Genomic DNA, 23,714 nt, shown 5'->3' with positions numbered 1-23,714 from the left:
TGTAGGCACACGTATCTGATATGTACTAGTTGCTGCTTCTCTTTTTACAATACATGTGAGTGATAGTAAGGAAGTGGTGATTAGGCCTTTGCAAGTTTTGAAGGAACAAGGTGCAAACACACATGCATTTTGCTATGGAGCATCTTGTTTGAATACTTGGATGGAGGCAAATATTCCAGACTGAAAAACTGAATCAATGTGCTAAGTTCTTTCTGCAGTCACTTCACTTTGACGAGGGGGGGGCCCCCATGGATAGGTGTGTCTGTGCACATCGGTGCAAGATGGGAGCAATAGTCAACTGAGCCCTGAGGGTGCTGTCATCTAACATGCATTCTTCCTTTTGATTAAGAGCACACTACAGCTCATTTGTCACTATAAGCTGAAACAACAGTGCTTACTGAATGCTCTGCAGGAGCAATCCTCATTCTAACATCCCTTCCTTCTTGGTGGAAAAGAAACCATAAAAGTGAGCAATGTAAGATACTTATGTGTCTGTCAGGTCTGTGAATCTGGAAAAGGTCAGCTGTTGGGCCTGGCTCCTCTTCCTGCCATTGGGACCTGCAGCCCTAGGCCAAAAGAAAATTTTATAGCCAGGCACCAGAACATCCAACCGGGATTACTCAGCAGCTTACCTGTGGCACACCTGCTCCTCCCTCTGCTCTGGACAATGAAAAGGCCTGCAGGCCTCAGTGGGAAGAAAAAACATGTACAGCCAGGCAGTGGACTTGGCTGTAGGGATGTGCATGGAACCAGCTGACCCGGTTCAGTTCGAGGCCGGACTGGCCTCAAACCCAACCTAGACAGTTCAGTCCAGCACCCCCTCAAACCCACCCCACAGTTTGGGGGGTTGCAATCTTTAAAATATTTCTTTTAAAACTTATTTTCATTTTACCTTTTACTCCCCTCGGGGGAGTCCTTGGAGGCAGTGGGGGGGGAGGATGTTGGGGGCTTGGGGCCTGCATGCATGGCCTCTGCATAGAGGCCATGTGCACAGGCACCCAGCCCCCAACATGGCCACTGGATGAAGGCCGAAAACCGGCCAAAGAGTGCCCAAACTGGGCAAGGGGGTGATTTAGAAGGCCGGTGGGGGGAACTTCCTCAGACACCCCCCCCCCACCTCCAGGAACTCCTGAGGGGGAGTCAAAGGTAAAATAATTTAAAAAAAAAAGATTTTAAAGATTGTGAACCCCTGAACTTCAGGGGGTCCGGTCTGGACCGAACTGGTGGGGGTTCAGTTTGACCGTCAAACCTCCAGACTGGTTCACACATCCCTACTTGGCTGTACCAGTGATCAGGGATATGAGCTGAGATGGACAACAATGGAAACTGCTCCAACCACCTGAGAACTAGGTTTACAGTCTGGGGAGGGAATTAGAGAATAGATTACCACAGAAGAATGTTTCATAGTGAAGCACTAATACATTCAGTATATTATCGCGCGTAAGCTGTTTGAGGGATTTCTGGATCAAGACAGGATAGAAATTATAAATGCATTGCGTTTTTCAGATGTAAAAGTGGCAAACACTACCCAAGCAACACTTGGCCCAGTTTAGCCAGGGACAAACACACACACACGCAGGAGCCAGATGCTGTGTACTCCAACCAGTACAGATTGTACCTGTCAAGTGGGGTCAGAAAAAGCTGCTTCTGCTGGAACTACACCTGTTACATGGCTAATAAGATACATAGCACTGTCTTCTTTTGCATTGCTCACCTTAAGTATAGGAGGCCCTCAATTATCATGAGGGTTATGTTCTGCACTACCACTCAACAGCACATTTTACCTTTACCACCGCAAATACTGAAACCAGGATAATTGAAACCTTGTGCCTATGAGAATGATGGGATTAGATTCCTCAGTACACCAAAAAGAACATGCCCATAAAAGGGGGGGGCCAGAAATGAGTATAAGACTACAAAAAAGGATAAAGGCAGATACTGCTGTACAAAAGGTATAATGTAAACCATAATATATCACATCAATATAACTTCAGAATAGCGCTGTACCTGGACCTCTCCAGCCCCTCCAGCAATGCCCCCCAAAGCAAAACAAAGATCTTCCAAATTGCCAAAACCATGAACAGAGAACCCATGATAATCAAGGGCCTCCTGTAAAGTAAGGAATGGGTTGGGTTATCATGAGTTATATAGGGCTGAGCATCAAACTGAGATAGTTGCTTCGTAAAGTTTCCTCTAAAATGTGACAGCCAATTATACCCAAGCCTGGTTTTATTGTATAAGCAAATCTTTTGCCACTTTCTTTTTCCAAATGAAATTCTGAATTCACTCCAGAGATTTCTTTTGTAAAGCTGTAACAGCTAATGAAGATTATACAGAACACCACTTATTAATCTTGATCAGGTCTCCACCTAAGCAGCCTCTTCATCCTGGAAGTCTGATTGTCTCAATGTGCTGATCTGGGAGAAATTTAAGTTTATATATGCCTCATCAGGAGGAGAAAAAGTCAGATCAGTTAAAGAGTCATGAACAGCTACAATACCTTCAAGTCTAAATAAACAATTTGCCAACCTGCCATCAATAGCCGCTAAAATGGCCACCTCTGCCTGCCTGCAAGCTACTCAGCATATCAATAACAATTGTTTAAGTTTCTGCTCTCCCCCAAGCGCACCTTTATAACAAGTTGTTCTAATTAGAACTAATCAGCCGACCTTCCTTTCACTGTCTCTACATCTGGGCTAAATTTGGTGCAAATTGAGGTCCACAAGTTAGATCTCTTGCACCTCAAATGTTCATGTATCCACCGTCTTGGATTGGGGTGGATGTCATAATTACAAACTGCACCATTGAGGTGTCCCTGTGTATTACTCACTACAGCTGTTCCAGATTTGGTTCAAATTGGTTAGTCAGTCCTCAGGTTAGTGCACTTGCACCTCAAAAGTTTATGCATCTGCCATCTTGGATCAGGGTAGATGACATCACAAACTACGCCACTGAGGTGTCCCTACAGCTACAGCAAATTTGGTTCAAATCGGTTAAGTGGTTCACAAGTTAGCCCACTCACCTCAAAGGTTTACATGTCTGCCATCTTGGATTGGGGTGGATGACATCATCACAAACTACACCATTGAGATGTCCATGTGTGTCCCTACAACTGTACCTGATTTGGTTCATTTTGGTCCAGGCACTTAGAAGTTGGTGGGGTGGGAAACATGGATGGGGACAAACACAAAATGCCAGGTGATCGCACAAGCCTACTGGAAAGTAGACTAAAAAAAGCTAAATCCAGGCAGCTTGCACCAAGACTTAGAAACATAACCATTTGAACAATTCCAAGCAAAGTTTAGCAGCAAGGTACTAGGCACAAATAGAGACAAAGTCACAGACCACCACAGATCATCTCACTTGAAGCAAAACACCTGCTAGCCAAGAAACTAGAGGAAGGAAGCCATTCAGGCCTCCCTAGAGAGGGCACTGAAAGCAGGTCTGATCTGTGGAGCTGGGGGTGGGGCATATTTATTTCTCAAGTGTGTAGATCACCCCAAACTTCCATCTCTGGGTGGTTTATAACATCACATAACAGATTAAAAATGAAAACCTTAAAACCATTTAAAGCCACATAAAACCATATGTCCCCTTTCACTGCCAAATGGCAGCTGAGGAAGACTATATTGACGCCACAATTCTGAGGCAATGCTGGAAGGAACACCGTTTATTATTTGGTACACTACAGTATTCTGCAAATTTCAATTTGTCCTCCTTTTAAAACAAGTTTGTAGCCCATAGGAATGCTAGACTTGAAAATGTGTGGGCAGTGGCTAGTGAAGTCCCAGAAGCTACACTAGGATTCAGTAGGATTTCAGACCCATTTTTTTCTAAGTCTTTTTGCTGATCTACATGGTGCAGAAAGAAGTGAGAAAGTGCTAAGGTGGTAAAACAGAATGTATCACTTCAGGCTGCAGGTGGTGGATCACTTAGAGATGCTCAATATCCCCTGCTAATAATAAATTAAATTTAAACTAAACTAAACGGTCCAGGGTAGAACCTCTCGGCTGTGCTGGTTTTCTCTTTGCTGGGAGGTTGGCTTTTCTCTTTTTAAAAATGTGAGGAGGGAGTCTCATTTTGAATGTTCCATCTACAATCTAAAGGATGCAGTCCGTTCTACTACCTTGCTTCCCTAGACCAAGCTAGCCTAAGACTGCACCCCCACCCAAACATTCCAACTAATCTTTCCCTAAATCTTTCCGCAAATAATCTTTTCTATCCCCAGCACAGCATCTCTCTAGTAGCTGTTGCTGGTTTCTGTGTTTCTTCTTTAGACTGTGAGCCCTTTGGGGACAGGGAGCCATAATATTTATTTATTTAAATTTATATCGATGTAAACCGCTTTGGGAACTTTTGTTGAAAAGCGGTATATAAGTATTCATTGTTTCCCTCAACAGCCATCTCATGCTTGCTTGGGCAACTTCACAAGTCTGTCCCTTCCCCCTACAATTACATAGGTTAATTACTATTTCTCTTTTTAACTATTCCATGATTTAAACAAAATTAAAAAGGACCTTAACTACTGCCAACTCCTTGTACGTATTATAATTACACAATAAGGTACACCCATCCTTCATCTCAGTTTCTCCAGCATGTAAGTGTGCGTGCATGCACGCACCTTTAAAATTCCTGTTACTTATTACTAGACTGGTATGTATTTTATTGTAAACAAACACAAACCAAAACTGTGGCAGCAGCTCTAAAACAGAAATCTAAATTTTGCTAGCCAAGTAATCCAGGACACGAGAACCTGTTAGTTTTAATCCCTGGAGTTAACTCTCCTGGCCATTAAACCTTCCATGTCTTAATCAATTAGCTTTATGAATCAGATACTCATGGTACAAATATAAAATATACACATGGTTTTTAAGTATCCACCTCATAAGTATCCCTTATAGCACTCCTCATACACATAACTCCACTCCTTTAACAACAAAATGAAATAGAGCATGTTAGAACATGATTTGCCTCATCACATTAAGAAAGATCAGACAATAGGCCAGAACCCTAATCACAACCTTACATTCAGACTTCACATTGCACATTGTGGCATTAACATTAGCTTTATATTTTATATCTCCACACAGCAGGCTTCGGCCAGTTTAACAGGCATTTTTTCTCTGTCTAAAGAATGCTAGACTGCAGAAACTGTATTTCTGCAAGGGGGGGAGAAGGCTAGTGATTTCTAACAATTCTCATCACCCCGAAACAGGACTTTTTCCCCAGAGAAGTTATGATGGTTAAACTGGTATAAAGTCAAAGGAAATGGGCAATATGATATACATACATATCAGCAGAGACTACCTTGTTTTATATGAAATAATCACTCATCAGAACCTGTTGGGCAACCATTGCCCCATCCCCCACAGATCTACCACAATCACTATTTAGATACTACAGTGACATCTTGTGGTCAACAAAAGAGCACAAACCACAGAATATTTAATACATCCCGGGTTTTTCCATTAATAACGACAACCTCATCTCGTAATGGCTTACTCTTTATTTGATGCAATTGTTTCAGAATCTTGTTTCCTGTGTGTGCTGTGTAGTGTATGCCTACTGCATACAAAGGTACAAATCAACATTTTTGTTCAAAGGTACAAAACTACCTGCATGACAGGTAGACATTCAACAGAGGTAGCTTTTCCTAGTACAGTAGTTATATTTTAGGAGCAGCTTTCTATGTTCCGAAAGGCCAAAACATTTTTTAAACAAAGGTTTAGGGAAGGAAAAACCAAGCTGCCTCTGTTCAGGGCCATTCAAAAATTTATAGATTTCCCCCCTCCTTTTCATAAAAAGGCAGAGCTCAAGGTGACCTAGAGTAGCTGACTGACAGTAAGTTTAAGACAGATCAAGACAGCTTTATACAAGTCAGCATTACTGACTCATTGAGTCCATTTTGCTCATAAACTAGCCCTCAGTTGTGCCTTCCTTTGTATTTAACAGTGTGATAATCCAGATCCTCATGCACTACAAAACCTAACCAGCAGACAAGCTGTAATACTGAAGCCACAAGAAACTTTAGTTAGACCTTTGCAAGACCAACTAAACTGGGATTCCTTTCTAGATCCTTTGAGAACTTGCACCATGATTTCTTTTATAGAAGTTCTAGCTACTCAAATAGCTTTCTGATGCAATTGACATTCTGCTGTCAACACTTCATTTTTCAAAGATTTACTCTTCACTTATTCAGTCTTGCCTAGCGGCATCACGAGTGGGAAGCTGCTGTGAGTGTAAAAGGGGTGGGGGAACCGAGCAAAACTATGTTGAAAACAAGCAGATGCAGCCAATGGCAGCAACATCCTTCCCCATAAGAGCAAATTTACATTTGCTGATAGCAAAATACTTACTATGTCAAGAAGAGTGAGTGGGTGTCTATTAAAGTCTTGAATATTACAGGGATTCGAGAATGGAGGATGCATTGCATCTGCATGTAGAAACATGGCATAAAGGCATTCATGTGGGTATACACACCCCTGCCCAAGAGATCTGTTGGGGAAGGGCCATAGCTCAGCAGTAGAGTACCTGCTTTCAGGTTTTCTGCCAGTCCCAGGTTCAAATCCTGGCATCTCCATGGCACCACCCCTGCCAATTAGGTAAAGAGACACCTTTCAAAGTGGTGATTCTCTTATCTTTGGCACAAGGAGAACAAAAGGCCCTCTTTGGTCCCAGTACAGCATTCCTTCAGAGGCTGGGGTCTATCGTGTGTTTCTTTTTATGCTGTGAGCTCTTTGGGGCTAGGGAAACATCATATTATTCTCTTCCAATGTAAATTGCATTGAGAAGCTTTTCATGGAAAAAGCTATATATAAGTAGTAGTATGAGAAAGCCCTGCTGAAATCCTGGAGTTGCTACATGTCAGTGACGAGAGGATTGAGGAGGTGCAGGAGGCAGGTGGGCCTCTCCCTTCAACAATGTCCCCAAGTATAACACTTGCATTCCATTTAAATGGTTGGAACTCACTGCTTTGAGAGAAGGTAACACAGTGGGGGTAAGCTCAAGGGCAGGGCTGCACAGCTTTGGCAAATGTTGGCTACTGCGGCCGATAGGCACAGCTCAATGACATCATTAGAGTGGGGACTAAACCTGCTCCTGACAACTCTAGCTTTTGAGAATCAAACATATCCACTTCGTCCCATTTATATGGGGAGATCAAATTGACATGTAGATACATTATGCTAATGGCGGCCGACAACAATGAATGAACCACAGAGAGACCTTAAAGGCCAAGCTGAAGACAGATCATCCTGGAGAGAATCTATCTATCTGGTTGCTAGGAGTCGACAAGACTTGATGACACTTAATCAATGGAGGCCATATTTCCCATTCTTTTAGTTTCAACAGGTATGAAAAGTTCTTCAGCATCTTTGAAAGGAAACAGAGACCTTCTCTACTCCTATGCTAGAGTTAAAGTTTTTATTTATATAATATTGGACTCAACAGTTTACAATTTAATTGGGTAGCAAATAAGCTAATATTTACATTTGAAGATGACTTAAACCAGAGCACACTTAGTAAGGCTACAGTTTTTGAACAGGACAAGACACACACATACATACATATAAAACAGAAGTTAGAGAAGTTTTTATAGTAAAAATACCACAGATTTGGTATTTTTGCTCCAGCCACCGTCAGGTGGTTTTAGGGCAGTTAGCATTTCTTGATCCGACTGGCTGGAAGTTTGGATTTGTCCAAATCGTCAAAGTATGGATGATTCAAAGCCACCCGGCCAGAAATTCTCTTTGCAGGATCATAAATTAACATTTTCTGCAAGGTGAAATAAAGGCAAATTACAAATTAGACATCCGCTAAGTTAGCAAGCTGAGAGAGATCAGGATCCTAAGAACAACATGTCCCTTGTTTACGATGTTCTCCATTAGCACTCATTCTGCATAGTAAATTGGATTTCAAACTAGAGAGATGGCATGAAAGGGGGTGTACAGTGTATGAAATGCACAGCATCATGTCTAGGGATGTGCGAACCGGGGTGATTCGAACCGAACCAGCCATCAGGTTCGAGCTGCAGGTTCAAATTCGAACCGAACCAGGGGGTGGTTCGATTCGAACTGGTTCGGACCTCCAAATGTGGGTGGGGTGGTAGCTGGCACCCGTGGCTATCTACCACTCAAATCCCAAAGCAATCGGATACTCGTACAATTTTTTATGAATATTTGAAATATTTTTAATTATTTTTCTCATAGAGTATAATGGGACCCGAACCAGCCCATATCCCCTATTGTGGAGCACCTAGGGGCACAAAAGTGGGGTGGGTGGTAGACATATAGGGGTGCCTACCACCCACAAAACCCCATGGCAATAGGACACTCCTCTGATTATTGGTGAATTTTTAAAGTATTTTTGAATTCCTCATAGGGAATAATTAGTATTACAGCAAATGTATAGCTTCACGTCGAGGAGAAAGGGGTGTCCTAGAGTGGAGTGTGGTGGGTGATAGTTCCCAAGGTGGGCAAGGAAGCTATCAGAATTAGGGTTTGGGTGGCAGGTACCCCTGGGTGCCAGCTACCACCCTACCCATTTTTGGATGTCTGAACCGGTTCAAATTCAAACCGAACCAGGGGGAGATTCAAGCAAAACCAAAACCGAACCACCCCCTCCTGGTTCGAATTCGAACCAGGCAAACCGGTTTTGTGCACATCCCTAATCTTGTCTCTCCAGCAACTGTTGCTGGTGTGTCCTTTGTGTGATTCCACCCCGCCCCAGGACAATGAGCCCTGCCCTTTTGAGGTCACATACCTTTTACTATGTAAACTGCTTTGAGAACTTTCTTGTTGAAAAGCAGTATACAGGTAGCCCCCATTATCTACAGTCCCAGGACCTACACCTGCAGTCAGGCAATACAGACCTGACCTCATTATTTGCAGTTAACAAAATAGGCAAGATTCGTCTATCTGCAGTTCCTTGGTGGCTGGAAATGACTTCAGATGTCGTTTCTGGAAACCATTTTGCAGCACAGAGCCATTTTGTGGTTCTCTAACCCCCCCCCCATTTTTTGGGGGGATCTCAAATTGAGAATTTGAGGTTGGGGGTGACTTTCTGTAGAGCAAGGTACTATGCTTTATTCCCATAATTTCTGCTTTTTTAGGCTCAAGAAACCCAACACCAATTCCTATAGACTCAAGGTCTCATTTCGTTGTCCATGGTTGTATGCTGGAATGGAACCCTCACAAATGAGGGGCACCTGTATAAAAAATGTTTAATATTATAGCCCTGCTGCAATCTGACCGAGTTCAGCATCCTATCCTCGCTTTCCAAAAGATTTGACACTAGGCCAGAAGTTTGGGGCAGGGAGATAAAGTAGTATTTATTCAGTCAAGTTTAAAAAAAAAAAAAAAACCTTCAATTGTGGTTTTAAACTGTTTCAATTTGTCTTATGTTTGTTGTAAACTGCCTAGAGACATGCATTTGGGGCAGAACAGGTGGACCTCATTATCTACAGGGGTAGTGGTGTGCACTGGACCGCGGAGCTGCGGTTCGGAGCTGGGGTGGGGGGTTCCATTAAGGGCGGGGGGGGGCTTTACTTACCCCTCCCGCCCTTTGCTGCTTTGGCGCCGTAAATATTGCAAAAAATCCGGGCGGCAGGATCCCTCGCCGCCCGCTTCTATTACTAATTATGGCTCTGCTCCTCCTCATTTTAAAAATCGGGGGGCAGCAGGGTGCTTCCCTGCCGCCCCCTCGGAGCCCCCTGCTGCCACTGAAGCCCACTTAAATCTCGCCTGGACCGGAGGAGAAACCGCGCTCGGGCGGGCAGCAGCGAGACGTCCGCCCGCCCCCTGCCTTGCCGAGTGCGAAGTGCAGGGAGCCTTCTGCGCACGCGCAAAGAAGGAACTAGGAAGCCTTCTTCGCGTGTGCGCAGAAGGCTCCCTGCACTTCGCACTTGGCAAGGCAGGGAGCGGGCGGGCGGACGGACGTCTCGCTGCCGCCCGCCCAAGCGCGGTTTCTCCTCCGGTCCGGGCGAGATTTAAGTGGGCTTCAGCAGCAGCAGGGGGCTTTGAGGGGGCGGCAGGGAAGCACCCTGCTGCTCCCCGATTTTTAAAATGAGGCGGAGCAGAGCCATAATTAGTAATAGAAGCGGGCGGCGAGGGATCCTGCCGCCCCGATTTCTTGCAATATTTACGGTGCCAAAGCAGCAAAGGGCAGGAGGGATAAGTAAAGCCCCCCCCCGCCCTTAATGGAACCCCCCACCCTAACCCTCCCGAACCAAAACCACCCCTTCTCCAGACCGGTTTGGAGGCCAGTAGAATGGCCTCCGAACCGATCCGTGCACACCCCTATACAGGGGTTCCGTTCCCACAGATTACAGCAGGTGACAAAACTGGATAAAGAGTCATTGAGTCTATGAGATTGTGGGGGGTAGATGCCCAGACTTTAAAAAACCCCAAAATTGCCCCCAAGTCACAAAAACAGGCAATTAAGTGCCCTACCGTGCTCCGCAATTCTCCTGGCTTCCAGCAATGCCCCCCAAAAGTCATGGATTTCTCTCTTTTTTGTGCCGAAATGAGCCACAAAATGGCTCCCGCAAACAAAATGGCAGCCAGAAATGACCTCCACAGTCATTTCCAGAAGAATTAATTATAGAACCCACAGGTACACGGGTTTTAACACTTTTATATCCACAGATAAGGCGGTCGGGTGTCAATTTGACCCCAGCAGATACATGAATAGCGATTCCATGTGTAACAATGTTTGCCTTATATATTTATTTAATATACTAAATTAATTTTAAAAGTCTCCTTTATCCTTGTTGCCAAGACAAGTCATATGCAACCCGAGTATATCACAGTCTTGTTTTCCAGTAGCCAAAGGACTTCTCCAGTATTCAGCTTGCTGGAGCAACACTGCATCAGTGTCAAACCTTGAGACCTTTCTTTGCATCTAATTACAAGAGCCAGAGGGACAGCTGACCAAGATCTGCCAAAAATCAGGTGTCTACCTCTGAATATTCTAGTCAGGGGGGGCTAATGCCAACATACTCACAGGGGGTGGGGTGGGGGAGAGAAACAGGTTCTCCTCATAACATAGGAACTCAAGTTCTATAAATGCATATCATTACTTAAGAATGCCCCCCTCAAAAGGCTAAAAATATAGCCACCTAAGAAAGGTGGGAAGAGGGCATCTTCTACCCATGGGAATGTGTTCACAGCTTTCTGTCTTCACTTCAATAAGCAGAGGCCAAAAAATAGCTTGCGTAAGAAACTCCCCCCTCCTTCCTTCCTGCCACCTCCTCTGCCCCAAATCATAGGTTTTTCTCCCAAAAAAAATTTAATGGAGCAATTTTGAAGCTTCCAGTCTCAAAATGGGGGCTAGAAATGACCTCTAAAGTGGTTAACCTCTTTTTTCAGTCATTTCCCCCCTTTGTATACCAAGGTCAGATGTCAATTACCCAACTGCGGATACATGAAACTGTGGATACCAAGTCAGCGATTAACTAGGGTTCTCCTGTACAGTAAAGAGAAATGTGTGACAGAAACACACAAGAAACCACCACCAGAATGAATGATATGCTAAATAGCACAATGCAATGTTGCTTCTTTAGCACCACCACCGGGTCACAGTGTGCAGAGTCACAACAGTGGGAGCTGTGGATGTTGTCAGAGTGTGTCCCAGGAGAAAAAGAAAGCGGGGAGGGGGGGGGGGAGAGAGAGAGCGTGCGCGAGCCCATAATTTCCTGTTCTGTGCAGCAGCAAACCCAGCTATCTGCACAGTAGGCCTCCTTGCTCCCTTTTGGCCAACAAGTACATGCAGTCCTCCAGCTCCAAACCTGCCACAATCCATGCCTGCTGCCATCCCCTCCAGCCCTGGGTCCTCCTTGCTTACATCATGGAGCACCTGTCACTCTCAGAACCCAGCATCTTCTTGCAATATTGCTCCATGCAGAAAAACAAAGGGGCCAAGTTGCCTACATAGTGGCACAGGAGGAGGAAGGCATGCCCAGAAGGACCACGCTGAAAGGGTCAAGGAGGGCAGTAGAACAGCGGCGGCCCGGGGGGGCGGGGAGCATGTTCTGGCCCACAGGATGGAATCGGAAAATCCTAGTTCAATTTCTAGGTACAACTACAAGATGGTGCCTAGGGCTTGTTGAGCCCTGATCTATGTGGATAAGCAGTTTTATAGGAGGGAAATGTTTACTTACAGAAAGCAGGTCTAGACCATCCTCATCCAGGTTTTTCACTTGCGAGGCTAGGCTGCATGGTTTCCACTTGGGGAAAGTGTTTTTGTAATCTTGTAAGGATTCTACTTCAGGCCACACATCATTGTTGGGCGTTCCCAAAGCTCTACAGCGGATGGGAAAACACACAAAAAAGAAAACCAGGAGTTGCAAGTGGTCTGCGAGGTGTGTGTGTGAATGCATTCTGCCCTACACATCTAAAATTCCCCATCAGAATGTTATTACGATAATGCTTAAGAGTCCATTAGTAGGCACAGTACCCCAGATATCAGTTATGCAGCTGTATGCTGAAACTTGCAGCTTCTAAAGCAGGGCTGCACTTCAGCCCTTGTTGGACTACAATTCCCATCATCCACAGCCATGGTGGCCAATAGTCAAGGATGATGGGAGCTGTAGTACAAGAGCTGGAGGGCTGAAGTTGTGCAGCCCTGGTCTAAAGACTGAAATCACAATCTTACTGATACATACAACTGCATCTGCACATTATGTTAGTAAAACAGATCTACACACAGGTTAAACATATGACACACACACATATACAGCCTGAAGTAATACTGTCCAAATGTACAGTACACTGTGTCAGACTACAGCAGCAGTTGCTACAGCAGTTTTGACAAATATTATTGCAACATCCCAGCCCAACCATAATATTATCCAGTATTCCCTCCAAGAGGGATTCCCAGATGTTGACTACAACTCCCATAATCCCCAAGCAAAAGCCACTACAGCTGGGGATTATGGGAGTTGTAGTCAAGAACATCTGGGAATCCTTCTTAGAGGGAACAGTGATGTTATCTAAACACTCCAAGATCTATTCACAAGATCCTATGCATTTAGAATAAGAAGCAGCTCACAAGAAGAGGCTGCTGTCTTAAACATAGTTACCAGAAAGCAACTCCCACTGAACTCAGTGAAACCTACTTCCAAGCAAACCTGTATAGAATCACAAGAATTTGTTCAATGGTTTACAATTGGCTCTCACCACCCCCGCATACAGAGGTCACCCTCAATTCTTTTTCAGAATATTAGTAAGTAGTTACAGAAATCTGTTTTAATAGCTCATGCAAGCTCAAACTCAGAAAAAGAAACAATTGCTTTCACAAAAGCAGCTCTAAAGTTATTCGTCAAGTGCACACAGTGTGTTACACATCAGACACAGATCTTTCCCACCCTAAGGCAGATACCTGAAGATTCTGAAAAGCTGGTCGATTTCCGAGTCCCCGTGGAAGAGTGGTTTCTTAGTGGCCATTTCAGCAAATATTGTGCCTATGCTCCATATATCTACAGGTGTGGAATAACGTGCAGAGCCTAGCAGCACTTCTGGTGACCTGTACCACAAAGTGACTACCTAGAACAAGAATGGTTTATTTGAAGATGTGTGTTTTTTTTTAAGGCTAGTAAACCTACATTGGCAGTAGAAACATGCTAGCACATTTTTGAGCATGTGCATGAAATAATAGGATTCATTCAACTTCAAATATCCACCATGCTATATTTCTGGAATCAGTGCACCAATCTGTAAATTTGTAATTCACCTGCTTTTAGATAATACAGCTTGAAAGCTCTTGTCCTGCAAGATCAGTACAATTTTAATTATTTATTTATTTGATTTCTATACCGCCCTTCCAAAAGTGGCTCAGGGCGGTTTACATTAAACACACTAAAATCAATTAAGATCAAAAACTGCAAAAACATAAAACCATTATTAAAAGTTTTTAAAACCCTGGAAGGCCAGGCCAAACAGATGTGTCTTAAGGGCTCTCCAGAAGGCCAATAATGAACTCAGATTGTGGATTTCTGCCAGGAGTGCATTGCACAGCCCAGAAGCCGCCAGAGAAGGCCCGCCTCCAAGTCACCACCAGATGTGCTGGTGGCAACTCAACACGGACCTCTTCAGATGACCTTAATGTGTGGTGGGGATTGCACCGAAGAAGGCACTCTTAAGGTAACTCAGACCATTTTAAAAGGTAATAACCAGCACTTTGTATTTTGCCCAGAAATATATCGGCAGCCAGTGCAGTCGTCTCAAAACGGGCAAAATATGGTTTCTCTGAGTTGCCCCAGAGACCAATCTGGCTGCTGCGTTTCCGGACTACGTACAAAGGCAGCCCCACATAGAGAGCATTGCAGTAGTCAACCCTGGAGGTTACCAGCTGATGCATCACTGTTTTGAGGTCATCCTCTTCAAGGAATGGCTGCAGCTGCCGAAGCTGATAGAAAGCACTCCTGGTCATGGCCTCCACCTGAAATACCATGGTGAGGGCTGGGTCCAGAAGTACTCCCAAGCTGTGCACCTGCTCCTTCTGGGGGAATTGTAACCCCATCCAGCGCAAGAAGATCTAACTCATCCCTCAGATTCTGAGCCCCTACAATGAGCACCTCCGTCTTGCTTGGATTCACTTTCAATTTATTATCCCTCATCCAGCCCATTACTGCATGTATGCAAGCATTTAGGGAATGAATGCCATTTCCTGATGATGAAAATGAAAAGGAGAAGTAGATTTGGGCGTCATCAGCATACCGATAACACCCAGCACCAAATCTTCTGATGACCTCACCCAGCAGTTTAATGTAGATATTAAAAAGCACTGGTGATAGAATGGAGCCCTGAGGGACTCCATATAACAGCTCCCATTTTGAGGAGCAACTGTCACCAAGCTTCACCATCTGGAATCTACCCATGAGGTAGGAGCAGAACCACTGCAAAGCAGTGCTTCCTATTCCAAACTCCCCCAGGTGATCCAGAAGGATACAATGGTCGATGATATCGAACACTGCCAAGAGATCCAAAAGAATCAGCAGAGTCATTCTCCTTCTGTTGATTCCCCAGTAAAGGTCATCCATCAGGCCAATCAAGGCTGTCTCAAACCCATACTAGTCAACAATACGATTTCTGTACTTCCTTCCAGGAGCTCATCCCATCATAACCATATAAAATGGCCTAGACATCATGCCTAGTCTATGGCCATGCAGTGTGCTCCGTGGCCAAGTAAGAGTTTGGACTCAGACCAGAAACTGAGCACAATATTATCCACTATTCCCCTCTAGCTGTGAGATCGTGAATAATGCTGTTATACAGATCTATGGCACAGTCACATTTGAAATACTGGCTGACATGCTGTGCAGCACCCATGAGAGAGGGATATGATCACATGGCTTGAGCGCCAGCTAAGAGGTTATTTATTTAACATATTTTTATACCGCCCAAAACTTACGTCTCTGGGCAGTTTACAAGTTTAAAAAGTAAAACATTATGCCTTATTGTAAAACGTTAAAAGTAAAACATTATGCTTGCTGGCAACAGGAGGCAGCTCTGAGCACACAATGGTGAGCAATCGTTGCTTCCATTCTCTAAGGGGCTCAGTATCTGAGGGATGAGTTAGATCTTCTTGTGCTGGATGGGGTTACAATTCCCCCAGAAGGAGCAGGTGCACAGCTTAGGAGTACTTCTGGACCCAGGCCTCACCCTGGTATCTCAGGTGGAGGCCATGGCCAGGAGTGCTTTCTATCAGCTTTGGCTGATAAGACAGCTGTGGCCATTCCTTGAAGAGGAGCACTATAGGATGTAATTTAACAGATTAAACCCATTTACTTGGCCCCTTGAGCACTTAGCAGTAACCTTGCTACAGAACTGTCACTGGATTTCCCTTACCTCATGTGTGTAGACACGCACAGGGATGCCAAAAGCTCGGGCCAACCCAAAGTCAGCCAGCTTAATTACTCCATTGTCGTCGATTAGCAAGTTCTGAGGTTTCAAGTCTCGGTGCAAAACTCTTCTTGAATGACAGAAGACGATACCTTGCAAAATTTGGTACAAGTAACTCTGAAAGGGCGACATATCAAAACCATGCAGCTACAGAATGCTTGGAAACACATTAAGCAACACAGAAGGCATCTGAGGAGACACTTCACATCCAACCTGTCCGGATTATCAAGGCAAGCTGGGACAGATGAGCCTAGTGTATCCATTACAATGTATTCAGTAGCCCTGTTTAGGCATTATAAGTGGGGGCCAGCATTAGAGTGTTTATCTTTCCATGACAGCAGGGGGTGGGGTGGGGTGGGAGAGAGAAAGCTTCTGCGAGTTCTTGGGGACACCATACATGGGTAAAGCATCCCCACTTGAACTGGGCTAGTATTTCAATTCTGTCCCATAACAGCTTACAGGGGGCTCCTAGTTGCCTCTCAAAAAGGCTACATGGTGCCTCCTCCCTCCCTTTCCTCAAACCCTTTCTCAAAACCCACCTTCTCCGTTATGACTTTGGCTTAACTTCCTAATCCTCATCAGAGTTACTGCACTTTCTCACATCTATCCCTTGCCATTAGTTGACTCCACTGATATACTGCCTTGGCATTCAAGGTGACTTCGGTTTAAACACACAAAGATTTCAAGAGTGAGTTGTCTCAGGCCTTCATTCAGGAGCCGATACTAGCCTTGTGACTCGAGCTCTCTTCTTCTACACTCTCCTTGGGACAGATCTTCAAGAAAGTCCTAGGAAGGTGAGAGTGGTGCCCCAACAGGCTCTCAGGCCAGCATTGGTCTGTATAAGCGCTCCCAGGCCTGGACACCCTAATCTCTTCCTGCTCCCATTAAAAACTAAATTGGAGCAGGAATATGTTTGGGTTTTTGTTTTTGTTTTGGTTCAATACAGAACTCAAAAGCATCAAGTATATCAGAGGCACTGTATTAGCAGAAGACAACTGGAGGCCCTGATTAGATGCATATCCTCTTAGCTTCAGCATCAGCAATGCTACCACACTGGGTACTTTCAGATACTGGGAGAATTTTATTCCCAAGATGGTGAGAAAATGAGATGCTTTGTATTAGGAACATAGGAAATTGCCATATACTGAGTCAGACCATTGGTCCATCTCACTCAGTATTGTCTATCCAGACTGGTAGCAGCTTCTTGGAGAAGCCAGGGAGGGAACTTGGAATCTTCTGCTCTTCCCAGAGTGGCTCCACCCCCTAAGGGGAATACCTTCCAGTGCTCACACTTCTAGTCTCCCTTTCAAAAGCAACCAGGGTGGACTCTGCTTAGTTAAGGGGACAAGTCATGCTTGCTACCACAAGACCAGCTCTCCTCTCCGATCTTTCTGATCTAAGCAATATCAGGTCTGAAATTCAGTAAGCAATATAGAAGCCAATATCCCACTGCATCAAAAGACATAAAAAACCCTGATACTGCCCCTTTTACCTACACAACAGTACAGGAAAGGTGCACGGGGAATAACCATCAGATATTGCCATACAACCCCCTGTGCAGTGTTCTGTTCTCTCTCTCTTTTTTTTCATTTGTGTGCAAAATGAATTTGTTCCGAGCGGCAGTATCAAGGCAGTGTGCGCGCACCTGCATTCAGAATGGGCATTCCTGATTCAACCTGAGCGGGATCTAAAATTAACTGAGCAGACATCAAAAAACTTGTGAGCATGTGTGCACACTTTAGAGGGGACACTGCCCCCGTGCCATGAGAATCCTCAGGAATGGCTTTGGTCATGCTTTGCAAGTACCTGGATACTACTAGAGTCCCATTGCATTGCTCTTATGCTCGACTGTTGTGGTATAGTAGCATGTAGGATTATGCTGTCAGGCTTTGGCTATGGAACCCTTATAGTTTTTAGACACTGTTTCAAAGAATCTCTGAAGATCTCAAAGACATACCAAGGATTCCTCAATGAGATTATTAATCGTGGAGAAGTTCATCCAGAAGGCAAATGGCCTCATTACTGGTCTTCTCCCTCTCTTATTAATTACCGTATTTTACGGACTATAAGACGCATCTTAATTTTAATCCAGTTTTTCAGAGTTTTAACATATTAAACGGTTAAAACATATAAGACGCTCCTGAATTTTGACGGATATTTTTTGAGGAAAAAAGTGAGTCTTATAGTCCATAAAATACGGTATGCCTTATAGAACAGATCAATACACCTCTTTTCTTTCAGCCGATTGCTATCCACCCATAACACTGTGTGTGGCAGAATTCTGTGCAGCTGCATGTAAGGTTAGGTCCAAGATTGTTTAAGTTACACTTAATAGTACTATGAAGATTCTGGCATTATGTATTTGTACTACGTTCTGTGTTGTTGGGTCAAAGACTGTAATAAAGCATTCATTCATAATGGTCTTCTCATACAATATGAAAGGGTGTTAGATGCTTTCTAGGACACGCCATCACTTTCCACAGGGAAATAGCAAGGCCAAACCCATCCAATGCTCTGCATGCCTTAGCAATAAATTGTAGCTGAGAATGATGGGAGTTGTCGTTCAGCAACATCTGGAGGAACCCAGGTTTGGAATCACTGCCTTCATATGTGCCCTAGAATTCACTGCACAAATCTGTTGGGTCAATGACTGTAATAAAGTATATCTATCTATTGATCTATCACTGGACAAGCCTCTGTGACACATGGTGTTCTTTGGTAAACAAAACAATGTGGTAATGTTCTCACATGAGCAGATAGTTTGAAAACCATCCATTTACAATACTGTCTTACCTTAACAAGCATATGGTCTAAATACTGTCCAGATGGGATTGAATCCAGGTATTTCTTGAGATCCATAGAAAGAAATTCAAAGATAAGGTAAAGCCTTGAATCTTGCATCAGCACATCCTGGAGACTGAAGAAAAAATTGTTAAAAGAGGTAAATAGCTGAGATTCATTAAACCTACAAGCTGGGTTTGTTGTATAAAGCATCAAGGCTTCTTCACCCTACTGGACAATCACATTAGCCCTCTTCAGACACTAAAGAAAAACAAGGGTGCTGTACTGATGCTGAGTTGTGAAAGTGTACCCGCAAGCCTCACTCTGGCACTGATGCATTCACAAGTCTCATCCCCACATTGTCCTCTGTTGATTTGTCTGCAGAGAAATGCTGTAACTGTGAACCCATTTCTGCTGGTCTACAACCATAATAAATATATTGACTGAATGAGAGTGAAAAGATTTCTTCCATGATTGGAAGGCAGGGGCAAGTTGTCTGGGTGAATCTTTATTTTCTTTTTTTTAAGATTAAAGATAGATTTTTGTAATAAGTCGGGAATGAGTATCCCTTAAAATAAACCTAATTTAATTTAAAGTGATTCCTAAATGTTACACAGATCTACTTAATTGATTAAATGTGTAGTCTTCTGGTCTCTAATCATTAAAGCCTGTTTTTCTATGTAAAAAATGAGGGGCAGGAATACGTGATGTGTCATATTTATTGTTGTTCCAGGTTATAAGTATTCAAAGAAACAGCATTCACTTTTACTTAAACTGAAACACACTGTTCTGCCCAGTACTACAAATCCCTATTTCTGGAAAGTTCTGGCAATGAGTCTTCAAGTAAGTAATTTTGTTTAGCATGCTTACATGAATAAGCAGTCAAATAAAAATATTTAATTTTACAACTTCTTACTTAAGAGAGATAAATCTTTTGTAGCGAGAGACATATGTCTTACATTGACCAGAGGTTTTGAACAGCTCTAACCTGGATATTATAATCGACTAGCTTTTGAATGCATACTGATTCAGGGAATATATAGTTTAGGAAGTTAGGCAAATTGATTAATTTAATTCACTCTGAAATTAAAGTGCCAAGTGCTTGCCAGCCACCCCAGTTCCTTGGCAGTCACTGGCCAGAATGCTGGAGATGGCAACACATTTCCTTCTTGGCTGGGCAGGTAACCTCAGCATTGCCACTGCCATAAGTTACAACAGGGAAACACTAGGCCTCCATTGATGAGACAGAGGTGGTGAGCATCAAACTGTACTAAGCAGTATAGAAAGTGTTAATAGGGAATCTTCATCTTCAAGGATCCACAAATTTAGGCTTAGCTCACTAAGCCAGCCATTTGTGGTCATCATTAATCCCCTCTCTTTCCTCAAATCATTTTCCGGCACAGGCAGAAGTCCTAGGAAAGAAAAAGGTCTTTGTCATTTGCACTGGGATATTGGGAAGGTAAGAAGCAGTGGGAGCTCTCTCCTACTGCTCAGAAAGGAGTCCCATTTCTTACCGCCTCAAAAATGGCAGTGGAAATAAGACCTCTGGCAAGCGTCTGCCTGGTGCTGGGTGTCCTGCTCACCAGAGGGCTGGGGACACCTGCCACCAGCAAGCAGGTTTGTAGATGCCTGTTCTTCCTAAACATTAGACCAGAACATTAAACAATCTTCCTAAACATTAGACCAGAAGTGTAGCGCACAGGACGGTAGCAGCGGCCTCTTCCCTGACTTGTCCCAACTCAATATGCACATGATTGCTGCCTTCTTTTATATCCTACCTTTCCTCTGTCATGTAAATCAGGACAGCGTACATGGAATTCCCATGTAGTCACCCATCCAGGCACTGTCTGAATCTTAAGATGCTTAGCTTCAACAGGGTGACAACTTCATTTGTCCTCAGACTATGCCCTGGAGCTGAATGCACGTGAAAGATGATATTTGCCTTAAGAGTCCCTATTTTTCAATCCTAGGGTAAATTACAAGGGACCAACCCTTATGCTGTTTTAACACACAGCACCACCATTACACACCAACTTATTTCATAATGTAAGAGAATTATTTTTGTATTATAGGCAGTGTTTAGCAGACTCAATGGAAAAGGAAAGGAGGGAACACATTTGGAAATGAAGTCCAGAGTCTCATACACATACCAGACTATATTAGGATGATGCAACTCTTTTAATAAGGAAACCTCTCTGATTGCAGTGCTGGGAACTCCTTCTTCATCGCTTTCTAACCGGATCTTCTTCATGGCAACCACTTGTCCGGTAGCTTTGTGTTTGCCTTTATATACAACACCATAAGTTCCTAATGAGGGGGGGAAATCAGCTTTAGTCTCTCTTTTAGCACACAAGGTATGATTTCACTATTTAAGACTAAGCTAGTGAAGGAGATGCAATATTATGGAAATTTAAGAAACATGACTTTGGAATAGCAATATTTGATGCAAGTTGACAGGGAGCACATCCCCTTTCCCAGATATCTGTGAACATCACAAGCTCCTTAAGAATGTAATCCTAAACATTCTAATGTTTAGATAAAGCCCCATTAATGAAACTAAGTTCCCAGTATATAGTTTTAAGCTGGACGCCAAGTCACACCAGGATTACCTACCTTCACCAATCTTCTCTATTTTTGTGTAGTCGTCCATTATTGCTCGACACGATTAGACCTGAAACAGAACAAAAGGAGTAAGCATGTGAGATGACAGGTGTATACTGAATACAGGCTACTTGGGTATGTTTTCAAGTGGCAGGCATGCCTTTGTATCCTGCATAAACTGTAATCCAACCAGCTACAATCAAGTTAAAGGGAAAGGAATTTTGTTCCATTACTCTCTTGATGTTAAGGAATGAACAAGAGATCATTTTTCCTTTTCGTTTCAGTTAGCATCACTGATTGCAGTTCATTTGTGTTGAAAAGGCTAGGAATGCACAAAGGCAAGGCAAAATTAAGATTTGCACTGAATATTCATACTTGTATTATAATGGTGACTTTATTTTTCCTTTTATTCGGGAAAGATGCAGAAGCGGAGAAATCATCCCAGTAGTGTTCCCTCTAACAGGGATTCCCAGATGTTATTGACTAAAATTGCCAGAATTCCCAGCTGCAGTGACTTTTACAAGGTGATTGTGGGAGTTGTAGTCAACAACATCTAGAAACCCCTATTAGAGGGAACACTGCATCCCAGGAAGCATGTGTTAGTACTACAGAGCAATAAGGCATTCAGATGTTAAGTCACATGCCCAACTACCTCTACAGAAATCCTGAACACCACAAATAACAAATTGGCTGTCAGCCAATATAGCCAGCATAGTGTAGTGGTTAGTGTTGGACTAGGAATGGGAAGACCTGAGTTTAAATCCCTATTCAACCATGAAACTCACTGGGTGACTCTGAGCCAGTCCTGTATCTCTCAGCCTAACCAACCTCACAGGGTTGTTGTGAGGATAAAAATAACCATGTACTCTGAAATAACTCTGAGCTCCTCAGAGGAAAAGCAGAATATAAGTGTAAAAATAAATTTTAAAAAATCATACTCTGGCCAGACCATTGAGAGCCACATTTAGGCCATAGACTTCTAGAGACAGAATGGTATTTAAGGTTGAACATTCACATTTCTGTGCTCTATTCTGATACACCAGGCATGTGTATAGACAGCATGGTATGGTATCTCCACTATCAAATATTTCTTGTTTCCTCCAATCTGAATGGCAAAAGAGTCATTTGCTGGATGTTCCATATGACGCCCCATATCCAATAAAGGAAATTCAGTGCTCATGTACAGAGTATCATCTCATAAGTAATGTTTGATTCTTTCTGTACTATTCCATAACTCCCATTGCACAAGAGCCTTTCACATGGTTAGTTTCCACAGTCCAAGTTGTATACACAAGAAAAACTCTCACATCTCATAATATTGCTTTTATTGTTAGTATGAAGGCTTTCCTTTGAACAGTAAGAGGCCTTCCAAATTTATCTGCAAGCTATTCTCTTCAGTCTGTCCTTACACAAAGCAAGTGACATGTGTGTACACACACACACTTTCAGAACCATCATACCAAGAATACTTTTGCTAAAAGAAGCAGCACACTGAAAGGCCAAAATTCTGATCAAAAGCTTTACAGAATTATTTTCAAACCCCTAGTTCCAAAACTTCACATATACACTTCCACTGAAAAAATTGAACTAGATAGGCTCAGTATTGTATGGCCATCTGACTGGCCATACACAAAGAGTACAATTTGAGATTTAGGACAACCACGTGGAATACCCACTCCATCAAGAAAAACGAATGTTAGGATTAGGGGCATATGTACCTAGCACTAAAATTCTTTTCACTTCTTAATCCTGATCAGATACAAGACTTCCGGTGGGGGGGAGGAAGGGTCGTCGTCATCTCCTTTCTATCCAGAACAGCTATTAGCAGACGCCTCCTATCCACAATTACTCAGAAATAATTCCTATTAAGTGCACATAAGATTGCAGCCTAACAGTAAAAGCCATTACAAAAAAGTGGGTAGCAGCAAGTAGAATGGACGCAGTGCTCGGGAAATTCCAACTGAATCCCTCCCCACTGTTAAGCCATATATAATAGGCTACGGAACCAGTTAAAAAGAGCAATAGCTCCTTTTTAAGAACACGTAGCTGTATATGGTTTTGTTACTAGAACTCCTCCCAGGCTATGGATTCGCTCCTAACTGCACGCTGAGCCCCGCTTCCTCCTAGTGGGGGCCTTTCCCCAGGAACCTCCACCCCCTCCCCCAAACCAGAACCACTGGCTGCCCCTGGTGCCAGTCCTACGCACAGCATCGCCATCCTTCACCCTCTCCCCCTTGCAGCCCCCTTACCCGCACAGGGCTCAGCCCAGACCGGCCAGCCACTCCGCTCTAGCCTTCCTTCTCCCTACCCCAGGAAACCAAGAGCCCAACTTGGAGGAACTAGCGAGCAGCAGACGCCACGACCAGAGCCTGCTGTGAGAGGCCGAATGAAGACGAATTCAAATTAACCGCGCTAAGCCACCTCTAACGCACC

The 23,714-nt window shown here is 43.6% G+C and overlaps 1 protein-coding gene across 2 annotated transcripts; it reads right to left on the bottom strand.

The window, feature by feature from the left end:
• Nucleotides 1-7,408: 7,408 nt before the first annotated feature.
• CDK1 (cyclin dependent kinase 1) lies at nucleotides 7,409-23,714 on the bottom strand. Of its 2 annotated transcripts, XM_053304319.1 has the most exons (9): nucleotides 23,531-23,714; nucleotides 23,000-23,143; nucleotides 21,294-21,351; nucleotides 20,831-20,987; nucleotides 18,693-18,816; nucleotides 15,846-16,016; nucleotides 13,378-13,541; nucleotides 12,158-12,299; nucleotides 7,409-7,773 (listed from the first exon to the last, which is right to left on the bottom strand). In XM_053304319.1, exons 3-9 carry the CDS (start codon nucleotides 21,328-21,330, stop codon nucleotides 7,657-7,659), a joined length of 912 nt encoding a protein of 303 aa, XP_053160294.1. In that variant the 5' UTR covers nucleotides 21,331-21,351; nucleotides 23,000-23,143; nucleotides 23,531-23,714; the 3' UTR covers nucleotides 7,409-7,656. The 2 variants fall into 2 exon arrangements, with proteins under 2 accessions (XP_053160294.1, XP_053160293.1); XM_053304318.1 differs by lacking the exon at nucleotides 23,000-23,143 and having other exon boundaries at nucleotides 23,531-23,713.

The sequence above is a fragment of the Hemicordylus capensis genome, chromosome 3 (genome assembly GCF_027244095.1).
Source record: "Hemicordylus capensis ecotype Gifberg chromosome 3, rHemCap1.1.pri, whole genome shotgun sequence".
In the NCBI taxonomy this organism is placed as follows: Eukaryota; Metazoa; Chordata; class Lepidosauria; order Squamata; family Cordylidae; genus Hemicordylus; species Hemicordylus capensis.
Note: the sequence above shows the minus strand (reverse complement) of the source record. Positions and strands in the feature narration are given on the sequence as shown.

Coding starts and splice junctions, on each gene's coding strand:
- CDK1 (XM_053304319.1), bottom strand. CDS start 21,330: ATGGACGACTACACAAAAATAGAGAAGATTGGTGAAG. Junction 20,988..21,293: donor AATAGAGAAGATTGGTGAAG/GTAGGTAATCCT, acceptor CCCCCTCATTAG/GAACTTATGGTGTTGTATAT. Junction 18,817..20,830: donor CATCATCCTAATATAGTCTG/GTATGTGTATGA, acceptor TTTTTTCTTCAG/TCTCCAGGATGTGCTGATGC.